Below are 17,714 nucleotides of genomic sequence, written 5' to 3'. Positions count from 1 at the left end.
TATTTATCCCAGTTTCTATCATTTCCTCCTATTGTCTTCCTGAGAGCTTCGAGCACTTTCCCGTTTGCTCGTTCACATAACCCATTTGCTTCAGGTCTGTATGGAATAATTGTTACTTTCTGTATCCCCATGACTTCTGCCAAACACACTAAAGTCTTGTTTACATATTCTCTATCATTGTCGGCCAACAAAACCTCGGGTGAACCATATCTGCAGATGACACCATTGAAAAATGCTATAGCTACTTCTTCAGCTGTTTTATGCTTAAGTGGAAAAATTTATACTATCCTCGTTAATTCATCTATTATTACCAACAGGTACTTATTCACATTCCTTTATTCACAAAAAATTCCTAAGATATCCATATATATTCTCTGAAAAGGTCCACTTGGTATCGGATATGACTAAGTTGCAAGAAGTTACCCTTGCGGGTTTGGAAGCATTGCACAATGTACAGTTTTTCACAAAATTTTCCACATCTTTCCACATATTTTTCCAAATATACTTATTAGACATCTCATTATACATTTTTTCTATCCCCAAATGTGGACCACCAAACCTGCGATGTGCTATATCCAAAACTACTGGAATTAGGACTTTCAGAATTACGATCTGTGGTGTGTCTCCTTTACTTTCACTAGTCCTTCATTTATATTTAATTTGCCTGACCAACAGATTACCTTTTTAATTCTAAACCTGAAAAGGTAACTTATAACCTTGCTTGACTGATTCACCTCCGAGGAACGCTTTTGTGTCTGTCAAATTTTCATCCTCATATTGTCTTTGCTCTATGACACTTATATCCCATTGTATAGAATCACTAGTAACCACCCTTAACCCCCCAACTTGAAATCCTTCCGTATCATAAAAACTTCTACTAAGGCCATCTGCGACTACATTTAATTTGCCTTCTATATATTTGAGGTTTGCATCAAAGTCCCTGATAGTTAAGAACCATCGAGATCTTTTGGGTGACAAATCGGGATTATTAAAAAGATCCAATAATGGCTTGTATTCTGTAAGAACTTCTACTTTATTCCCCATCAGTAGCATTTTAAAATGAACCAAACTTGATACTTTTAAAAAGACTTCTTTATCTACGGTAGCCATTAGTCTTTCATTGCTGCCCTTTGTCCTAAATTTCCTACTGAAAAAAGCAATGGGATGGAGCTTCCCATAAAATTTTTGCGTAAGGCAAGCGCCTATACTCTCCTGGCTGGCATCAGCCACTAATGTGAAGTTCGATGAAGTTTGGAAATTTTAGGACTGGGGGATTCATTAATGCATCCTTAAGTTTCTGAAAAGCTACTTGTTGCGGTTCTCCCTAATGAAATTAAATGTCTTCAAGCAAAACATCTGTAGAGGAGCTGCTTTGTTAGAAAACCCTTTCAGAAACCTACAAAAGTACTCCACCATCCCCAGGAATGACATAATTTGTTTCTTTGATTTCGGGGTAGGAAAATCTGCAGTCGCTTTGACTTTATTGTCATTTACTCTAACTCCCTCTTTGGATATGGCATGACCCAAAAACGTTATTACCACCATGGCCCTCAATATCCGCTGTTATTCACCGCATCATCACAGTAGGTTCCGGTATCACCACTCCCCATATCCTTAGTATCATTACCATTAACACCGCCAAAAGAACCCCCATTTTCACTGTTCCCCTTATTAATCTCGGTATCCTTAGTTCCACTTGCATCCTCATAAGGGATAAAAACATCTGGTATTCCAACCGTTATACCACTAACACCTGTATGGACCGATATCTTGTGTCTCCTACATGCAGGATGGCCCAGTAAAAGTTTGTTGCCCAACGCAACCCCTTTTATAATAAAAAATGGTTCTATTAACACTCTATCAACAAGAATAAACCTAATTTTGATAAAAGCCAGGGTAATCTATGGGCTTGCACATCACACACAATCCCCATTGAGGGTTTCAAAGGGTACTGGGAGAACATGGACTGATACAGAAGATCCTGTATTAATAAAAATTGGGATATTCACATCCTCCACTCTTCCATTTACTATTGGCCTGGGCTCTGGGGCGTCCCCCATGAGACCACAGTGTCACGTACAAATTATCTGTACCCTTTTTGTTGATCGGCTTTCCAAAATTTTTTTTGATCCCTTTGCCCTTTTTAGTGAATTGTCTGGGAAGCTCTCATATTATTACTACAGAATTTCTGAGGTGTAGGTCTTGCATCCCTCCATATCTGAGACGGACAAGCCTGCCAACAGTAATCTGTAATTTTGCATTTTCCACAATATTTGACTCTTCATACTTTCTTTGTGTGCCTTGGTTTATTACAATAGTAGCAATGCAACTGCTGTTGCCCTTGATCGATCGATCTTCTCTTATATTCCACTTTTGCACACGAATGGGAAGAAGGAAAATCTGAGTATTTCTTGGACCGGTCCCATTAAAAAATGTACTATCAACTGTGGGATATTTGGACATATGTTTCTGAATTTGAGAATAAATCAGTTCCTCATCTTATGTAGGTTCAATCTTTTCATCAAAACTATCTACAATGGCGTCTGGGATGTCTTGTAGAAACTTTGAGAAATGCATCAATTTATGTAATGTGGACTTTTTCAATTTCTGTATCCATTCTTCCTCTGAGTCAAAATGTTTTGAGTTGTGCTCAATAAGGCTTGTTGTCCCTTTTCTAATCTTGTACAGTCCTCTTAAATCCCTCACCATAAGCTGTCCTTAGAAATGCTTGTAACTCGGTACATGACCAAAATTTTGTGTACTGAAAATTATGGCATCTAAATGATATATCTCCTTTATTGAAATATAACAAGGATTTTGCCTCTGTGAACGCCTCTGCCGTTTCAGTAGTTATTCACTCCCTCCATAAAAATTTGCACTGGTTGGGACAAAATGCCATCAACAATTCCTTGAAAAGGGCTAACTCCTGCATTTATGTTACTTATCTTATGCATCAGTCTGACTTGTACCTGCTTCGGCCATTTTGCCTTCTTTATGGGAACTCTTATGATTCAGGATTTGCCCCCACCTCAATAACATCGATATATTTATGCCCACACAAACCACCAACACGAAAGTAATAATATATCATTCATCAGTAAAAGAAAATAGCATGCACCAGTTCCCAATAAACCACTATTGCTTCGAGTTGCTGCCTCGTAGATTCAAGGTCGATCAGCTGATCGCCGTCATTACTAGTTCACGAGCTGGACTATAGAAAACGGGAAGAACAGGGTGGGAGAAAAAGAAAATGAACCGCCATTCTCTTTTCTGAGAAAAATCACTTTGCTCGCGCAACCACTCTCACAGTAACCTCCCTCTCTCTCTCTCTCTCTCTCTCGTCTCTCTCTCTTCTCTCTCTCATCATCTCGTCTCTCTCGTCTCTCTATCTCTCTCATGATACATAATAAAAATTAAACCTACTGTACAAATTCTTCTAACGCATTGCAATTGTTGAATCCCGAAGAACATGAAAATGAAATACTCTAGTGAGCAAATAAAAGAAATAAAAAAAAATAAAAAAGCAAACTTTCACACTTACGTCCTCATAGGTTTCAGCACCTGAACACGAATTTATTTGCACTCACCTTAGTGCATATTCAGTTACACTTGCAACCGCGTGTAATTAATTCCTGTTATCATATATCCCTTTCCCCCAAGATACACAAAACACATTTTACACTTAAAAACGAGCTAACATTACTGCCAAACGTCCAGAGGATCTCCGGTGGAGATCCATGACTACCCGTTAAATTCCCCCATAAATCAGCAAAGACAGTCAGTTGCTAATATACATAATCATAACCACTTTTTCCCAACATATGCCTTATCTTTTCAATCCTAGTCTCTCCGGAAACAAAACATATAGGCTTGAATGCCCCATTATTACAAAAATATACTTTTTATTTCCCAAAAATAGATAACATGGAAATGGAATAAAAGGAGGTAATAATATCTAAAAAAAAAAACGTTAGACTATCATATTTAAGTAAGTACTTCCCTCTAATCTCTTTCTGTCCAAAAAATCATAGTCTATCAAAAGTCAATACAAGTCTAGAGAAATCATATTTTTCTATATGGTGACTTCGAATCCATCTGAAAATGATAATATAATTATCAAAACAATGAAATGTTAAAGTTCGTCAAAAAAAGGTCTGTCGCACCTCACTACCCTCTTTAGAAGCTGAAATTTATATCACTAGAAAGGTGTAACTTTTCCAAATTTTTCCACTTTTAAATTTTCCGACAGAACTCCGAGTGCCTTCTCTACGCCAAGATCACTTGTGTCCACTATGACAGCTTGTCGTCTAATTGCCCCTTAATTCACATACTAGAGATTATATCTCATTACTGTAACCCTTGTACGGATGTACGCCCACTATAGACGTACGGATACACGCATGCTACTTAACGTACAAACGCATGCACGCTAGACTTAACTTATGTTCTCGATAACCTTTCCCGTGGTTATCTCATGTCTCTGGAATGCATTCACGAACTCGTTTATGCACATGGCGTGTTTTTCTCTGTTTTTTATCGCAGCATTTCTGAGGAATCCAGTGTTTGCATCTGTCTCTAGCTGGCAAGAGCTAAGGTTATCAACCCACACTTATTGTAATATATATGTCTTATCTTTTACCTCTACCAGTGCCTTAAGATATATATATATATATATATATATATATATATATATATATATATATATATATATATATATATATATATATATATATATATATATATATCTCTTAAGCACTGGTAGAGGTTATGCGTGGATTTGCATAAAACTATTATGGTGGCTTGCTGGATATTTTAACATTATTTTGCAGTCTTAAAAAAAAAAATATGACCTAAAAAACTTACTCCAATTAAAGGTCATTTGTTGACCTCGTTTCACCAGGAATATTTCTTATAAAAATCGTTGTTACTATTATAAGATATGATATTCATGCATGAAAATCTTCCAGAATATCAAATTCTATAGGAAACAAGAATATATAGAGATATGGCAATTTACCTTTCGGGCATGTCCGCAAAATGGCCCCTACCACGCCTAGTGCGACGGCTAAATTTGCTACCTGAAATGGAAGAAGGGTATGTCAAATTCGAGGTGTTATTTAGTTATTTAATTATTGGTGGATTTGCATAAAACTTTTATTGTTGCTTGCTGGATGTTTGAACATTAGTTTGCAGCTATAAAAAATATCTGACCAAAAATAAATTTTTGGAAAAGGTATAATTTCGAAAATTTGGAAATATCGACGAAAATATAAAAAAATTATTGCAATATTTTAGGTAAAGAAATGTATGATATATATTTGGTATACATTTTGGACACAAGACAGTTTGATGCTGTAGGCAGACGGGCCCGTTGCATGGCAAACATGCTGTGTTCGTCTTGTGGTCTTGTCTAGATGGGCAGCTTTGGCAGAGAACACGCTTGGGCAGCTTGACGTGGTCAATGGCAGGAAGAGGTCTGTACTCCAACTCAGCCAGCCTAAAACGCATCCGCCATCAGGACACGCAGGTGCCTTGACAAGTTGGTCAACGTGTAATACCGATGACTTACTAGGGGGCACAAAATTAAATGGGAAGCTCCTTGAGGAATCTTAGCCTTGTCATACTCTGTGCCGATGGTAGGGACGGATAGAGAATATAAGAATTTACCATAATTACATTCAATATCCCGTAGAAAAGACAAAGTGGCCAGTGTCGTGTCTTACGAACACAATCTGATGTAGAACACATCTGATCGAATGTGTCTACACCCCATTTCGTTGCATTATAGAGCATCTGAATGTCCACCTTACGTCTTTCTATTTCAAACGGATCATGATGCAGAAAAATCAAGATCATCACCTCTTAGTCCTGCTGACTTGCTGACACTAGAGAGTCAAATTGTGTTGGTAATTGAACACGGCCACTAAGTCCTTGAAGGGAAGCACACTCTCAGAAGGTTCCTTAGGAATATAAGGATTCTGCCGAATGGTGCCACACAAATACATGCCATCATCAGCGAGTGATGAGGCGAGAGGTAAGGTCGTAAAGAAGTTATCAGTCATCACTGTGCGACCCTTCGGCGAAAAGGTCGCAAAAGGTCCGTCGTGAACACTTCTCCCAACATCTGTCCTCTCGGCACCCTCATTGTGTCCTTCCCCAAGTAAGCAATCTCATTGCACATGTAATGCGTATCGGCATCACAAGCCAACACACGCTTGATGCTATACCTATAGGAAGAGAGAATAGAATTAGTATCTAAAAAAGTAAAATTATATCAAATATAAAGTAAAATAAAATCAACTTAGAATGTATATAATAATAATATAATATAAATAATAATATAATAATAATAATAAATAATAATAATAATCTAATATAATATATATATGTATATATACATATATATATATATATATAATATATATTATGTATTATATAATAATATATATATATATATATATATATATATATGTATAATATATATAATATATATATATATATAATCTATATATATATATATATTTATATATGTATTATATATTTACCATTTAGTTTTAAATCTAGGCTTATCCTTTGCCCTTATGCCAGACCGTAGAAACAACCTAGACTTCATAGTGGCTTTTGATAAATTCATTACAGACAAAAACTACAGTCATGAAGAGATATGTTTAAAAGGAGTGTTACTAAATGCTTTAACTGATCGAAATAAGAAATATCCTGTCCCCTGTAGATTTATGATAGCCCTCCGCTCGCTAAAAAAGTTAGATGTTGTTATAAGTAGATCCGACAAAGACGGCAATATCGTAATTATGGACAAAGACTTCTACCTCGAAAAAATCAACCAACTCCTTAGCGACACAAACACTTACGACGAACTGACGAAAAATCCCTTCCAAAACGTCCCCACAGAATTTTTTCGGAAAGTAAGAATAATTGGCCAAGACAAGAAGAGCATTGAGCTTTTAGAGAAATTTAAAGTACTTTTATGGCCTTCCCAAAACTCACAAAAACAACCGTCCATTCAGACCCATCATTTCATGTGCTGGAGCTTTCAATTACAAAATTTTCTAAATAGTTAGCTGGCCTCCTATCCCCTTTTCAGGCACTTTTTCTCCTAGTCACATTAAACATTCGGAAGATTTTTGTCACAAATTCAGAAAAGCACATATACCACTTCACAACATAAAACTTATAAGCCTTGACGTATATTCCCTGTTCACAAAAGTACCAGTACAGGACGTTCTTCACTTTTTGAGGGAAAAATTATCCCCTTAATCCGATCATTCCCCATTGGCGCTAGACAAAATAATAAAGTTAGTTCAATTATGTGTATCTAGTAACGTATTTTCATTCAGGGAATCATTCTATAAGCAAACATTTGGGTGTAGTATGGGTGGTCCTTCGAGTCCTGTTTTAGCTAATCTGTACATGGATTACTTTGAAACTACAGTAATAAATACAATAAAACCCAAAATCATGCTGTGGATGAGATATGTAGATGATATTCTAACATTTTGGGATAATAAATGGGGCAATTTTAATTCATTCTTTTCAAAATTAAATGCATTAGTGCCCAGCATTAGATTTAAAGTTGAATTGGAAACAGACAACAAAATTCCTTTTCTGAAGTTTTTAATAATCAGAGACACGACAGAATACAATTTTACCATATACAGAAAACCAACATTCTCACTTTCATACGTTCACGACTTCAGCTATCGTGACATTCCTAGCAAAATAGGTGTAGCCAGCAACCTATTCTTAAGAGCCTTATGAATTTGTTCCCCAGATTTCCTGGAAAAATAATTTGAACTAATTCGTAAGCAGCTTTTGTCTTTAAGATATCCTGATCATATAATTGAGATAGCAATTCATAAAGCAAACGTAATTTTCTACCAACCCCCTCAAGACAAGACCAGGAGACACCCAACAATAAAATAAAAATTCCACACATGAACAGGATTAAGACAGTGACCCAGACCCTTGGAAAATCTAACCCTTTTGCCTTTACTTACCCAAACACCTTAGCCAAATCCCTGATTAATGTCCAACAAAAGACATCCCCCAGGGACACACATTTACGAAATCCCATACCTGGACTGTGACCAATCTTACATCTGATTTACGGGAAAATCACTTCCCCAGAGATTAATACAGCACAAACGGTCAGTTAGTTATGGACAACAGAAGTCAGCTATTTTCAACCATATAAATGAACATAACCATATAATAAACTGGAATTTGTTACATTTAATTTATAGCAGCAACTATAAATGATGGAATCAGCCTTGATTAAAGAGAGGCAGGTAATGAATATTTTAAAGGAGCATGGAACTCAGATATCATTGAGAAGGTATTCATTCAACCGATACTTAAGAAGATTAAAGGAAGATTATCACCGGGAGTGATATAAACTGGTTTACCTGTGGATAGATCTCATGGTATAAGTACCACCTTTTCTGTAACTTTCCTCATTCATCTACCTAAAGAGGGAGACAACAGTCTCTGAAATATAGTACAGAAATTTATATATATATATTTATATATATATATATATATATATATATATATATATATATACATATACATATATATATATATATATATATATATATATATATATATATATATATATGTATGTATGTATGTATGATATATATAAAGAGAAAGAGAGAGATCCAAATAATATATTTCATATTTATAAACACACAAAATATCATATTTCTATTCTTATCGTTGTAAGAACATATTATATAATCATCAAAGAAAAAATTATAAATAAATAAAAAAGTAATTACACTAAAAAAAAGAAATGTAAATCTGTGAACTTACTTGGCTGGCTTGGTGGAAATATACATCCTAAAGGGAGCAAGGTGATCTGTCCTCACTCGCTCCGCTCTGGTGGCATAATTTTCAAAACGAATCACTCTCATTATCAGGGCAAAATGATGCTCTCACATTGTACAAAGGTACAAAGGATTGCCCTCCGGAAGATCCCACATGTCACTCGTTGTGGTGTGATTGTCTGATCATACAGCTGACATTATCAGGATCCCAATGAATGCCTTCAGTTCCCTCAGGTCCATGTCCCTGATGGCAACATTTCCCTTATGATGATAATTGTTCCTCAAAAGGGCAAGTCGATTATTGGAACGCAAGACAATCTCTGCTAGCATATGATCAGAAAAAAAGAGCAATAAAATGTCGCTCACTCTTACCACCCCAGTGGTGGCATCGGTGGGACCCCCAGGTTCAATCCTCGGCATAAAGATTGGGATTTCTCCGCCACCTGGTCCTATCACAAGCCTGAACAATTTCAGGTCCTATGTGCTGGATAGGAGCTCCCCGAGAGGTTGAGGAACCAGGTGTAGGTGTGGCCATTGTAGTTATCGTTGTTGTTGTAGTAACAACAATGGGAACAGTCCCACTAACCCCCGATACCTCCCCCGTCGGCAACATCCTCATCCGCAAGGGAGAGGTCAAGAGGATTAGCTTTATCTTCCTTCTATTCTTCTTCCAACGCAACAGCCTGTACCTGATTCGGGTCGTCCACGTCCTCCTCCTCAACAAAGATGGCAGCTGATTCCTCTTCCTCACCTTCAGACTGAACCTCCAGGTTGTCCTCAAAGTCACTCTCAAATTGGAAGAGAAGTGCTTTGATAGCATCGTCACCCAGAGGTCTCTGTCTCTTCGAAGCCATAACTGAGAAAAAAGCAAAACATTAGAAATGAGCACTCAAACAGAATTGGCCCATATGTCAACAAGGGCATCTCAGCCAATGCCCCTGGTAAGCACATGATAAACACACCATCCTCCCAAATATTCCAATAATAAAACTAAACTATACTAATTAGTTATATAATAAAAACTGTCCTACATAAATTTAGTTATTAAAAATGTTTTATGCAAAAAAACACAAAATTTAGCACTCGAACGGAATCGGCTTATAAGGCAACAAGGGCATCTCAGCCAATGCCCCGGGCATGCACGCGATACAACACACCATCCTCCCACATATTCCAATAATAAAACAAAACTATACTAGCATGAACACTGTTCAATATATAACGTTTACCTAATAACTTTGCTTTTTGCAAATAAAAGAAAAAAAAATAGAAAGTGGCACTCGAAGGGAAATGGACCATATGGCGATATATGGCATCTCAGCCACTTCCAAGGTCATGCATGTGATACACACAGCATAATAGAACATTTTCCAATACCACAAAACTATACTAATTAGCTATCATGCACACTGTCCTACATGAATAGAGTACATAATAACTTTGCTGGTTGACCTCGACCCGAGTCATTCTCAGAGAGGGGGGAAGCACTTGAGGCAGATGTAGGCAGGTCTGTACATGGTTGTAGCTTGTAGACGAATCAACGTCTGCAGGTCGATCACACCCAGATTAGACCCAGGAGATAATTTATGGGAAATAACATGTTTTTTTAAATATGCCCCAGGTTGCGAGCGACCCATCGTACCTATTCAGGGTTAATCCTCTTCTTGTATTATTCCCAGGTATTTGTATCCTGTCTCATTTATGTGCTTGATGCCATTCCCATCTGGTAGCTTTATCCTTTCAGTCCATGTTACTTATCCTTTTTATATTATCATTATTATTTATTATTACTATTATTATTATTATCATTACTATTATTATTACTGACGAAATTGAATGTGGAATATAACACGACTTACAAAAATAGTGGCGAATGAGGGCTGAATCAGAGGACGTTATAAATAGGAGTATTTCACAGGCAATTTCGTCGGTGATGATCTCATAGGATATTTCAAAATTCTCCTGAAACCCTTTAAAAATATCAATATCTTATGAAAATTCTTAAAATTCTGTGAAAAATACCATAAAGGCTAAGGAAATGCCTGAAAAATATCTTTAGAGTATATTGAAACCATTTTAAAAGTAACACGAGGCTTCTTAGAATAATAAAACTTGTTTGAAAACCTCTTGAAAATCTCTTGAAAATGTCATAAAATCTCTTGAAAATTATTTGAAAACCTCATGGTATCTTTGAAGATTATAAAAATCTCATGAAACTTATTAATATCATTCAAATCTTTCTTGAAACCTTTTGAAAATCTCAAGAAAGCTAGTAAAATCTCTTAGAATCTCATGAAAATATATTAAGATATCGTGGAAATATCATGATATTTCTTAAAATCTTAAAATCCTCTGAAAATCTTTTGAATATTTTGTAATATGCAGAAGCCAGGTACTATGTCGTACCTCTAAGTAAATGGGGATACAATCCACAATGAAGTAAAATCCTCTTGTAGTTTAAAATATATATCTCTAGTAAAGGATTAAAGCTTTCGACCATCAACTGTGGTCTTGTTCACTAAAATTTTAGTGAACAAGACCACAGTTGATGGTCGAAAGCTTTAATCCTTTACTAGAGATATATATTTTAAACTACAAGAGGATTTTACTTCATTGTGGATTGTATCCCCATTTTGTAATATGTCTTGAAAATCATATGTACACATCATGGAACCTTTCAAGAATTTTAAAAATCACAAACCTTACAAAATCTTTCAACTCTCCTGAAAATTTTTGAACATCTCAAAATCTCATGTAATCTAGTGAAATCCCTTAAAATCTCTTGAACATATATTGTAATTATCTGGAAAATATCATTAGACTTCTTTAAATCTTAAAAATCTTAAGAAAACCTCTTGAAAATGTCATAAAGACACTTGAAAATTATTTGAAAACCTAACTATAGCTTTGAAGAATATTGAAAATCTAATGAAACATATTGAAAATCTTTGTAGAGATTCTTTGAAAATGCCATGACTATCCATAAATATTTCTAGAAAATCTCATAAAAACTAGTGAAATCCCTTTAAAATCTCTTGAAAATATATGGAAAATGTTTGAAATTATCATGAGTGTACATGAAATCTAAAAAATTCCTTGAAAACCTCTTGAAAATCTCTTGAAAATGTCATAAAATAACTTGAAAATCATTTGAAAACCTCATGGAAGCTTTGAAGAATATAAAAAATCTTATGAAACCTATTGAAAATCTTTCAAATCTCTCTTGAAACCTTTTGAAAATCTCAAGAAATGTTATGCCTCTATAGAGTGTTCGAGTGTATGTTCTCTTACCTGCTTCATTCTTCTTGATGATTCGGTCTGCAGTCTGGTTCTACGTTTAACTTTACGCTTCTTCTTAATGTTAGTTCTGGATTAGTAACATTAATAGTCTTTAGTCTCTCAGGAGAAGTTTGAATGAGACCAACGGCAGTTTCTTTCTTTACTATTGCAAAGAATACAAGTTACAACTACAAAGTTTATAAATTGAGAATCCATTACGATGGTGGCCAGACCTCTCTCTTTCTTCTTCTGGCGTTCTGAAATTCCCTGGATCGAATTCGGCCCAACCTCCTAAGTGGATGTAGGTTCTAGTTCTCTGCCCAACTGGATTCTTGATTCGTGGAGCGGATCTTTCCTTATCTTTCCCTCATCCCATTTAGGTGGGGTTAACTTGTTAATCCCACTTATTACAGTCAGAGTTGGTTAATTTAAAATGGTAATACCTCCTCCTGGAGGTGGAGCTTCAATATCAATAGAAGCTGAGTAAGTCTGGTGCGAGGTCACAGGTCAAAGATTTTATGGCGGTCTTAAGATTTTAATTGCGATGGTGTTAGGCCCAATATCCTGTGGCCAAGGTTTTGTTACGTCTAGGCTTGTTGATCAAATTCTGACTCACACACCAAAATTCAATATTCTCTTTCTCTTTCTCGTTATTTTCACTTGTACTCTGATTATTCTCTCTCTTGTGTTTTATACGCTACCCTATCTACTGTTATTTCTTATAGCTATCATTGCATCACTCGGTCACCTATCAAACATTGTCTTCATGTTTAATATATAGATAAGAAAAATGGATATATTACGAAAGATTAAAGAATACAAGAAAATACACATAAAAATTGTTCAGCCAACTCTGGAAGAAAGAATAAGTTTAATAAAATTGTAAAAAAAAAAAAGTAAATGTTAGACATGTCAATTCATAAGTATATCAAATTAAAAGTGCATCAAATCATAAGCATAAGAAATGAATATTCAGAAAACAATATCTGAAAAAATTATGTTAAAAATATGTGGATTCACTATGGTTGCTTCAAATGACTTATTAAATGAATGCGTACACACATCTCTTATTTTTATTTTGTTTTAACACCATCTCTTAAATACAAGGAAAAGCTTTAGTAGATTTATATAAGTTATTAGTATCACATATATACTCTTTTCCCTTCAAAATTACACATTCATTGAATTGTTTATCAGTTAAAAAGGCTAATATTAATCCATCTTCTTATGCAAAATGAGTACTAAGCCCCATTCTAATAACGATTTGATTTTCAATATAAATAGCAAAGGGATATACAGAAACTAGCACATTTGAAATTTTCGTATTGAAAAGTAGAACTAAAATAATTCTGTCATGGATTACTTTGGCACTTATCAAATTATAGTACATAAAAATATCTTCTACTAAAGGTGTGCAATGCTTCTCAATTATATAAAACTTAATAATGTCTTCTAATTATTTGGGGGTGATTACTGTTGGGCTCAAAATACCTTTGTAAGCAAGTAAGAGAGCAAAAGTATTTAAAAACTGTTCTTTTGTTACATTCTGATTGACTTGATTGATGAAGACTTTCAATTTTTCTATTTGTTCTGCATTTTGATTGAGAGAGACAATCACTTTATTTATCACTGAACCCCTCGCGGCTGCCCACCTTTCTAGTCTGTCTATTCTTTCCTTTTCTTGTTCTGCATTTGCTTCGGTAGCAACTCCAAACAACTGATTTAGAGCAGTTCCAATGAAGGGTGAGAGGGATCGTTTGGACCTTGTTCTCAGTGTGATATCTATGTTCATGCTTAACTTTTCCAGTAATGACATGTCACTGTTACTATCACCCTTTTGTAGGATTGCTTTAATACCATTTTGGATTTCTCTTAGTTCACTTTCACGTTTGATCACTGTGGAAATATCTATACTAACTATTCCAAGATCCTAGATCATTTTGACTTCTCCATGTCTTTTTAACTGGGCACTTTTTCTTATCTCTACCTCTGAAGAGATGAGTCCAGTTAAAACTAGTGCTATGATGAGCCCCATGTTTGCCTCTGCAAAAATTAGACTTGATCAGATTTTCCTTATATATAGACACACAAATTACGTTATATACAGCATAGCTATGATATTTCCAGTCCAACACTATTTACATATAGGTACAAACACATTTCTACCTCTTTCTGTTTCTTAGATCATAACTTTTTGTAATTGGATTGTCTATTCCTTATGGTATCTATATCTTTGGTAGACCATGTATCTGTTTTCACTGCCTTTACATGATTCCAGTGAACTACCTTTTCCTTTAGATCACTTTCATTTATTACCCTATATCTATTTAATTTTAACACTTCTATTACTCTATATGGCCCAGTGAATTCGGAAGAAACTTTTAATTTGGACCTTCTGGTACATGATTCTGAACATAAATTTGAGTACCCACTGTAATGTCTGGTTTAGTGGTATTTTTGTTATAGTGTTTTTCTTGAATCTTATATACGTCTATTAGTCTAGCTCTTGTCTGCATGATAGTCTCGTAAGTACGTCTGGTTTTCCATGCAACATCATAGTCATCATAGTTATAAGTATGTCTGGGTGGTGTTGCATCATCCAACAACGTATTTGGCATTCTATTCTGATAGCCATATAGCAAATAATGTTGAGATTCTCCTACCGTCTCATTATTCAATGTGAACTGTACGTCTTCAAGAGCTGTATGGCTTCAAGAGCTAAGTCCCAATCTTTTGTATTTGGTTTTACTGAAGTTTTTAGGATATCCTTTATTTTACGATTAGTTCGTTCTACTGCTCCATTTGAACTGGGTTTATAAGCTGTTATTTGACATTTCTTTATTTCATAAAATTCACATATTTTCTTTACAGGATCACTAGTAAATTCAGCAGCATTATCAGAGAGAAGAACTTGTGGATATGAATGTCTGGTTATAATTCTAGATTTAAGTGCTTCGGCTACTGTAGCTGAATCTTACAGCTGCTTCTTACAGGTATGATTTCTACATATCTAGTTAGATAGTCTAAGAAGACTAATGTTTATTTGTTTCCTCGAATAGTTGTTGAAAATGACCCAAAAAGTCAATGTTACTACTTTAAATGGATTTAATTCTGATTGATATTTTTCAAGTGGAGCTTTTGTATATACGTTACCTCTGTGTTGGCTACAAACTACGCAATTTTGTACAAAGTTCTTAGCATCTTCACTACAATGTAGAAAAAAAAATTTCTGGTTATGATTCTAGTTGTCTTTTTAATTCCTGGATGTACTGCCAACTTATATGAGTGTGTTAGTTCTAAAACTTATCTGGTTAGTAATTTTGGGATATATAGTCGAGAACAACCATTTTTCTCTGTCGGTATTTTATACAACAAACCATTTATTAACTGAAAATCAGGTTTTAAGGATTCATCTATTAGTAACTGCCCTACTATTTGTCTGATTTCTGGCTCTTTTTCTTTGTATTTTCACTCTTTCTAAATCTAAATCTACCGCTTGACAATTAAAACAAAAGGTATTAATTGTAATGCATTTTCTGTTTCTTCTTGAGATCTGGATAATGCATCTGCCAAGGGTTAAGTTTCCCTGGAATATGTCTGAACTCTGGAGCAAACTCTAATACACTAAGGAACTATCTATTGAACTTCATGATGTTAGTGAAAGTTCTCTTTTTAAACAAATAACAAATGGGTTTGTCATTAGTAAGCACATTAACTTTATGACCTAAAAGTATGTCTAAATTTCTTTAAATCCCAAAATAAAGCTAAACACTCTCTTTCGGTTGTACTATAATGTTTTTCTGCTAGGTTTAAAAATCTGCTGACATAGTATACTGCCGTCATTCGAGTTTTGGCCTTTTGTAAAAAGCTAAATAAAGATCTTTTGAAAAATCTGGGAAGACCAAAACAGGGTTCCTGGTAATTTTTCTCTTCAATGTTTGAAAGGCGGTTTCTTGTTCATTCTGCCATTCATATTTAATATCCTTTTTGGTTAATTCTGTCAAAGGTTTGGCGATAGTGTAAATCCTTTTATAAATGGTCTATGGTATCCAACCACTCCAAGGAATCTCCTTAATGCTTTCAAATTAGTGGGAGCTGTATAATCAATTATTGCCTTTACTTTACCTGCTTGCATGCACAGTCCGTCTTCACTAATTACATGACCCAAGTATTCTAATCACTTAATTAAGAACTGAAATTTCTTTAATTTAATTTTTAGTCCTGACATTCTTAATCTTTCTAAGACCAATTGTAATGTTTTGAGATGGCTTTCTAAATCTTTACTAAAAATGATTACATCGTCTAAATATACTGCAACATTTTCTATGTCTCCTAGAATTTTAGATATTAATTTATCAAACGTTAAAGAAGCTGATGTGAGTCCAAATGGCATTACTTCAAACTGTAAATGTTCTTTATGTGTGCTGAAGGCCGTGAATTGCTTGGATTCATCATCTAGAGGTACTTGACAATACCCACTAAGTAGATCTAAGGATGAAAATATTTTGGCCGCTCCTAATTGTGCTAACATATCTTGTAATACCGGCATCGGCATTTTATCTGGAACTGTGTTAGAGTTTAATTTTCTATAGTCTATTACAAGTCTCCAACTGCATCTTTCTTTGGAACAAGCAACAATGGAGAATTATATGGAGGTTTAGAAGGAATTATTACTCCATCTCTTTTCATTTCCTCTATCAAATTATCAACTATGGGTCTTTGGTTTATTGGTAATCTGTAATTAGGAATATAAAATGGCTTGGCTCCATCATCTAACAAAAACTTATGTTGTAGGACATTAGGTCTTCCTAGTTTATCTCCTTCTACAGCTATTACATTTCTATATTTCTCTCGCACCTGAATTAGCTTGTTTATATTTTCTGGAAAATCTGTTTTATTTACTTCCTGATTTATTTGAGAGTTTTGGCCATTTATAGAGAAAAATGCTTTTTCTTCTACTGTTAGTAAAGGATTGTTAATAGGTATTCCTATGCAAAACTCAGTGCCTGTGTATAGTGTTAGTTTGTTATCCGAATAGTTTTGGACATAAGCTTCACAATTATCACCATTCATGTGGACTAGTGAATTATCCATTCTGACAAAATCTGGCAATTAATCGTTCAACAATCGAACATCTTTAGCCCTTACATTCTCTTTTGCTCTTAAATATATATTTTGTTAAGCATTTTAGATTTAAAGTTACAGCTCTATTGAGTATAAATTGTACTTTATTATCGTTACCTGTGCTAACGCAACATAGCTCTGCATCTTTTATGTCTGAAAAATAACAAAGTTCTGCATTTTCAGTGGTTTCTTCTGTTACTTCTATTATACTATTTATATCTGATATCTTTATTTCATTTAATAGCAATACTTCATTTATTATTTTCCCTTTATTCTCGTTACTCAATACTACATTGCTACAGTTATATTCAGAGTTTCGGTGATCACCATTATTTATATCTGAGTAATTTCTCGTTTCTGAGTATATATCATCTATATGTGCACATTTCATTGATTCTGTATTCTGTAACGGTAGGAATTTCTCTTTTCTATCTGTTTCTATTTTATCTTGCCTTTTCCGTATGT

General features: G+C 34.7%; 1 protein-coding gene across 1 annotated transcript; it reads right to left on the bottom strand.

The window, feature by feature from the left end:
- Nucleotides 1-9,505: 9,505 nt before the first annotated feature.
- LOC135206348 (uncharacterized) lies at nt 9,506-16,674 on the bottom strand. Its single transcript, XM_064237768.1, has 3 exons — nt 16,522-16,674; nt 12,569-12,614; nt 9,506-9,702 (listed from the first exon to the last, which is right to left on the bottom strand). Exons 1-3 carry the CDS (start codon nt 16,672-16,674, stop codon nt 9,506-9,508), a joined length of 396 nt encoding a protein of 131 aa, XP_064093838.1.
- Nucleotides 16,675-17,714: the final 1,040 nt, after the last annotated feature.

Source organism: Macrobrachium nipponense, chromosome 29 (assembly GCF_015104395.2).
Source record: "Macrobrachium nipponense isolate FS-2020 chromosome 29, ASM1510439v2, whole genome shotgun sequence".
NCBI classification, from domain to species: Eukaryota; Metazoa; Arthropoda; class Malacostraca; order Decapoda; family Palaemonidae; genus Macrobrachium; species Macrobrachium nipponense.
The sequence above is the reverse complement of the archived record's forward strand: the minus strand, read 5'-3'. Positions and strand labels throughout refer to the sequence as shown.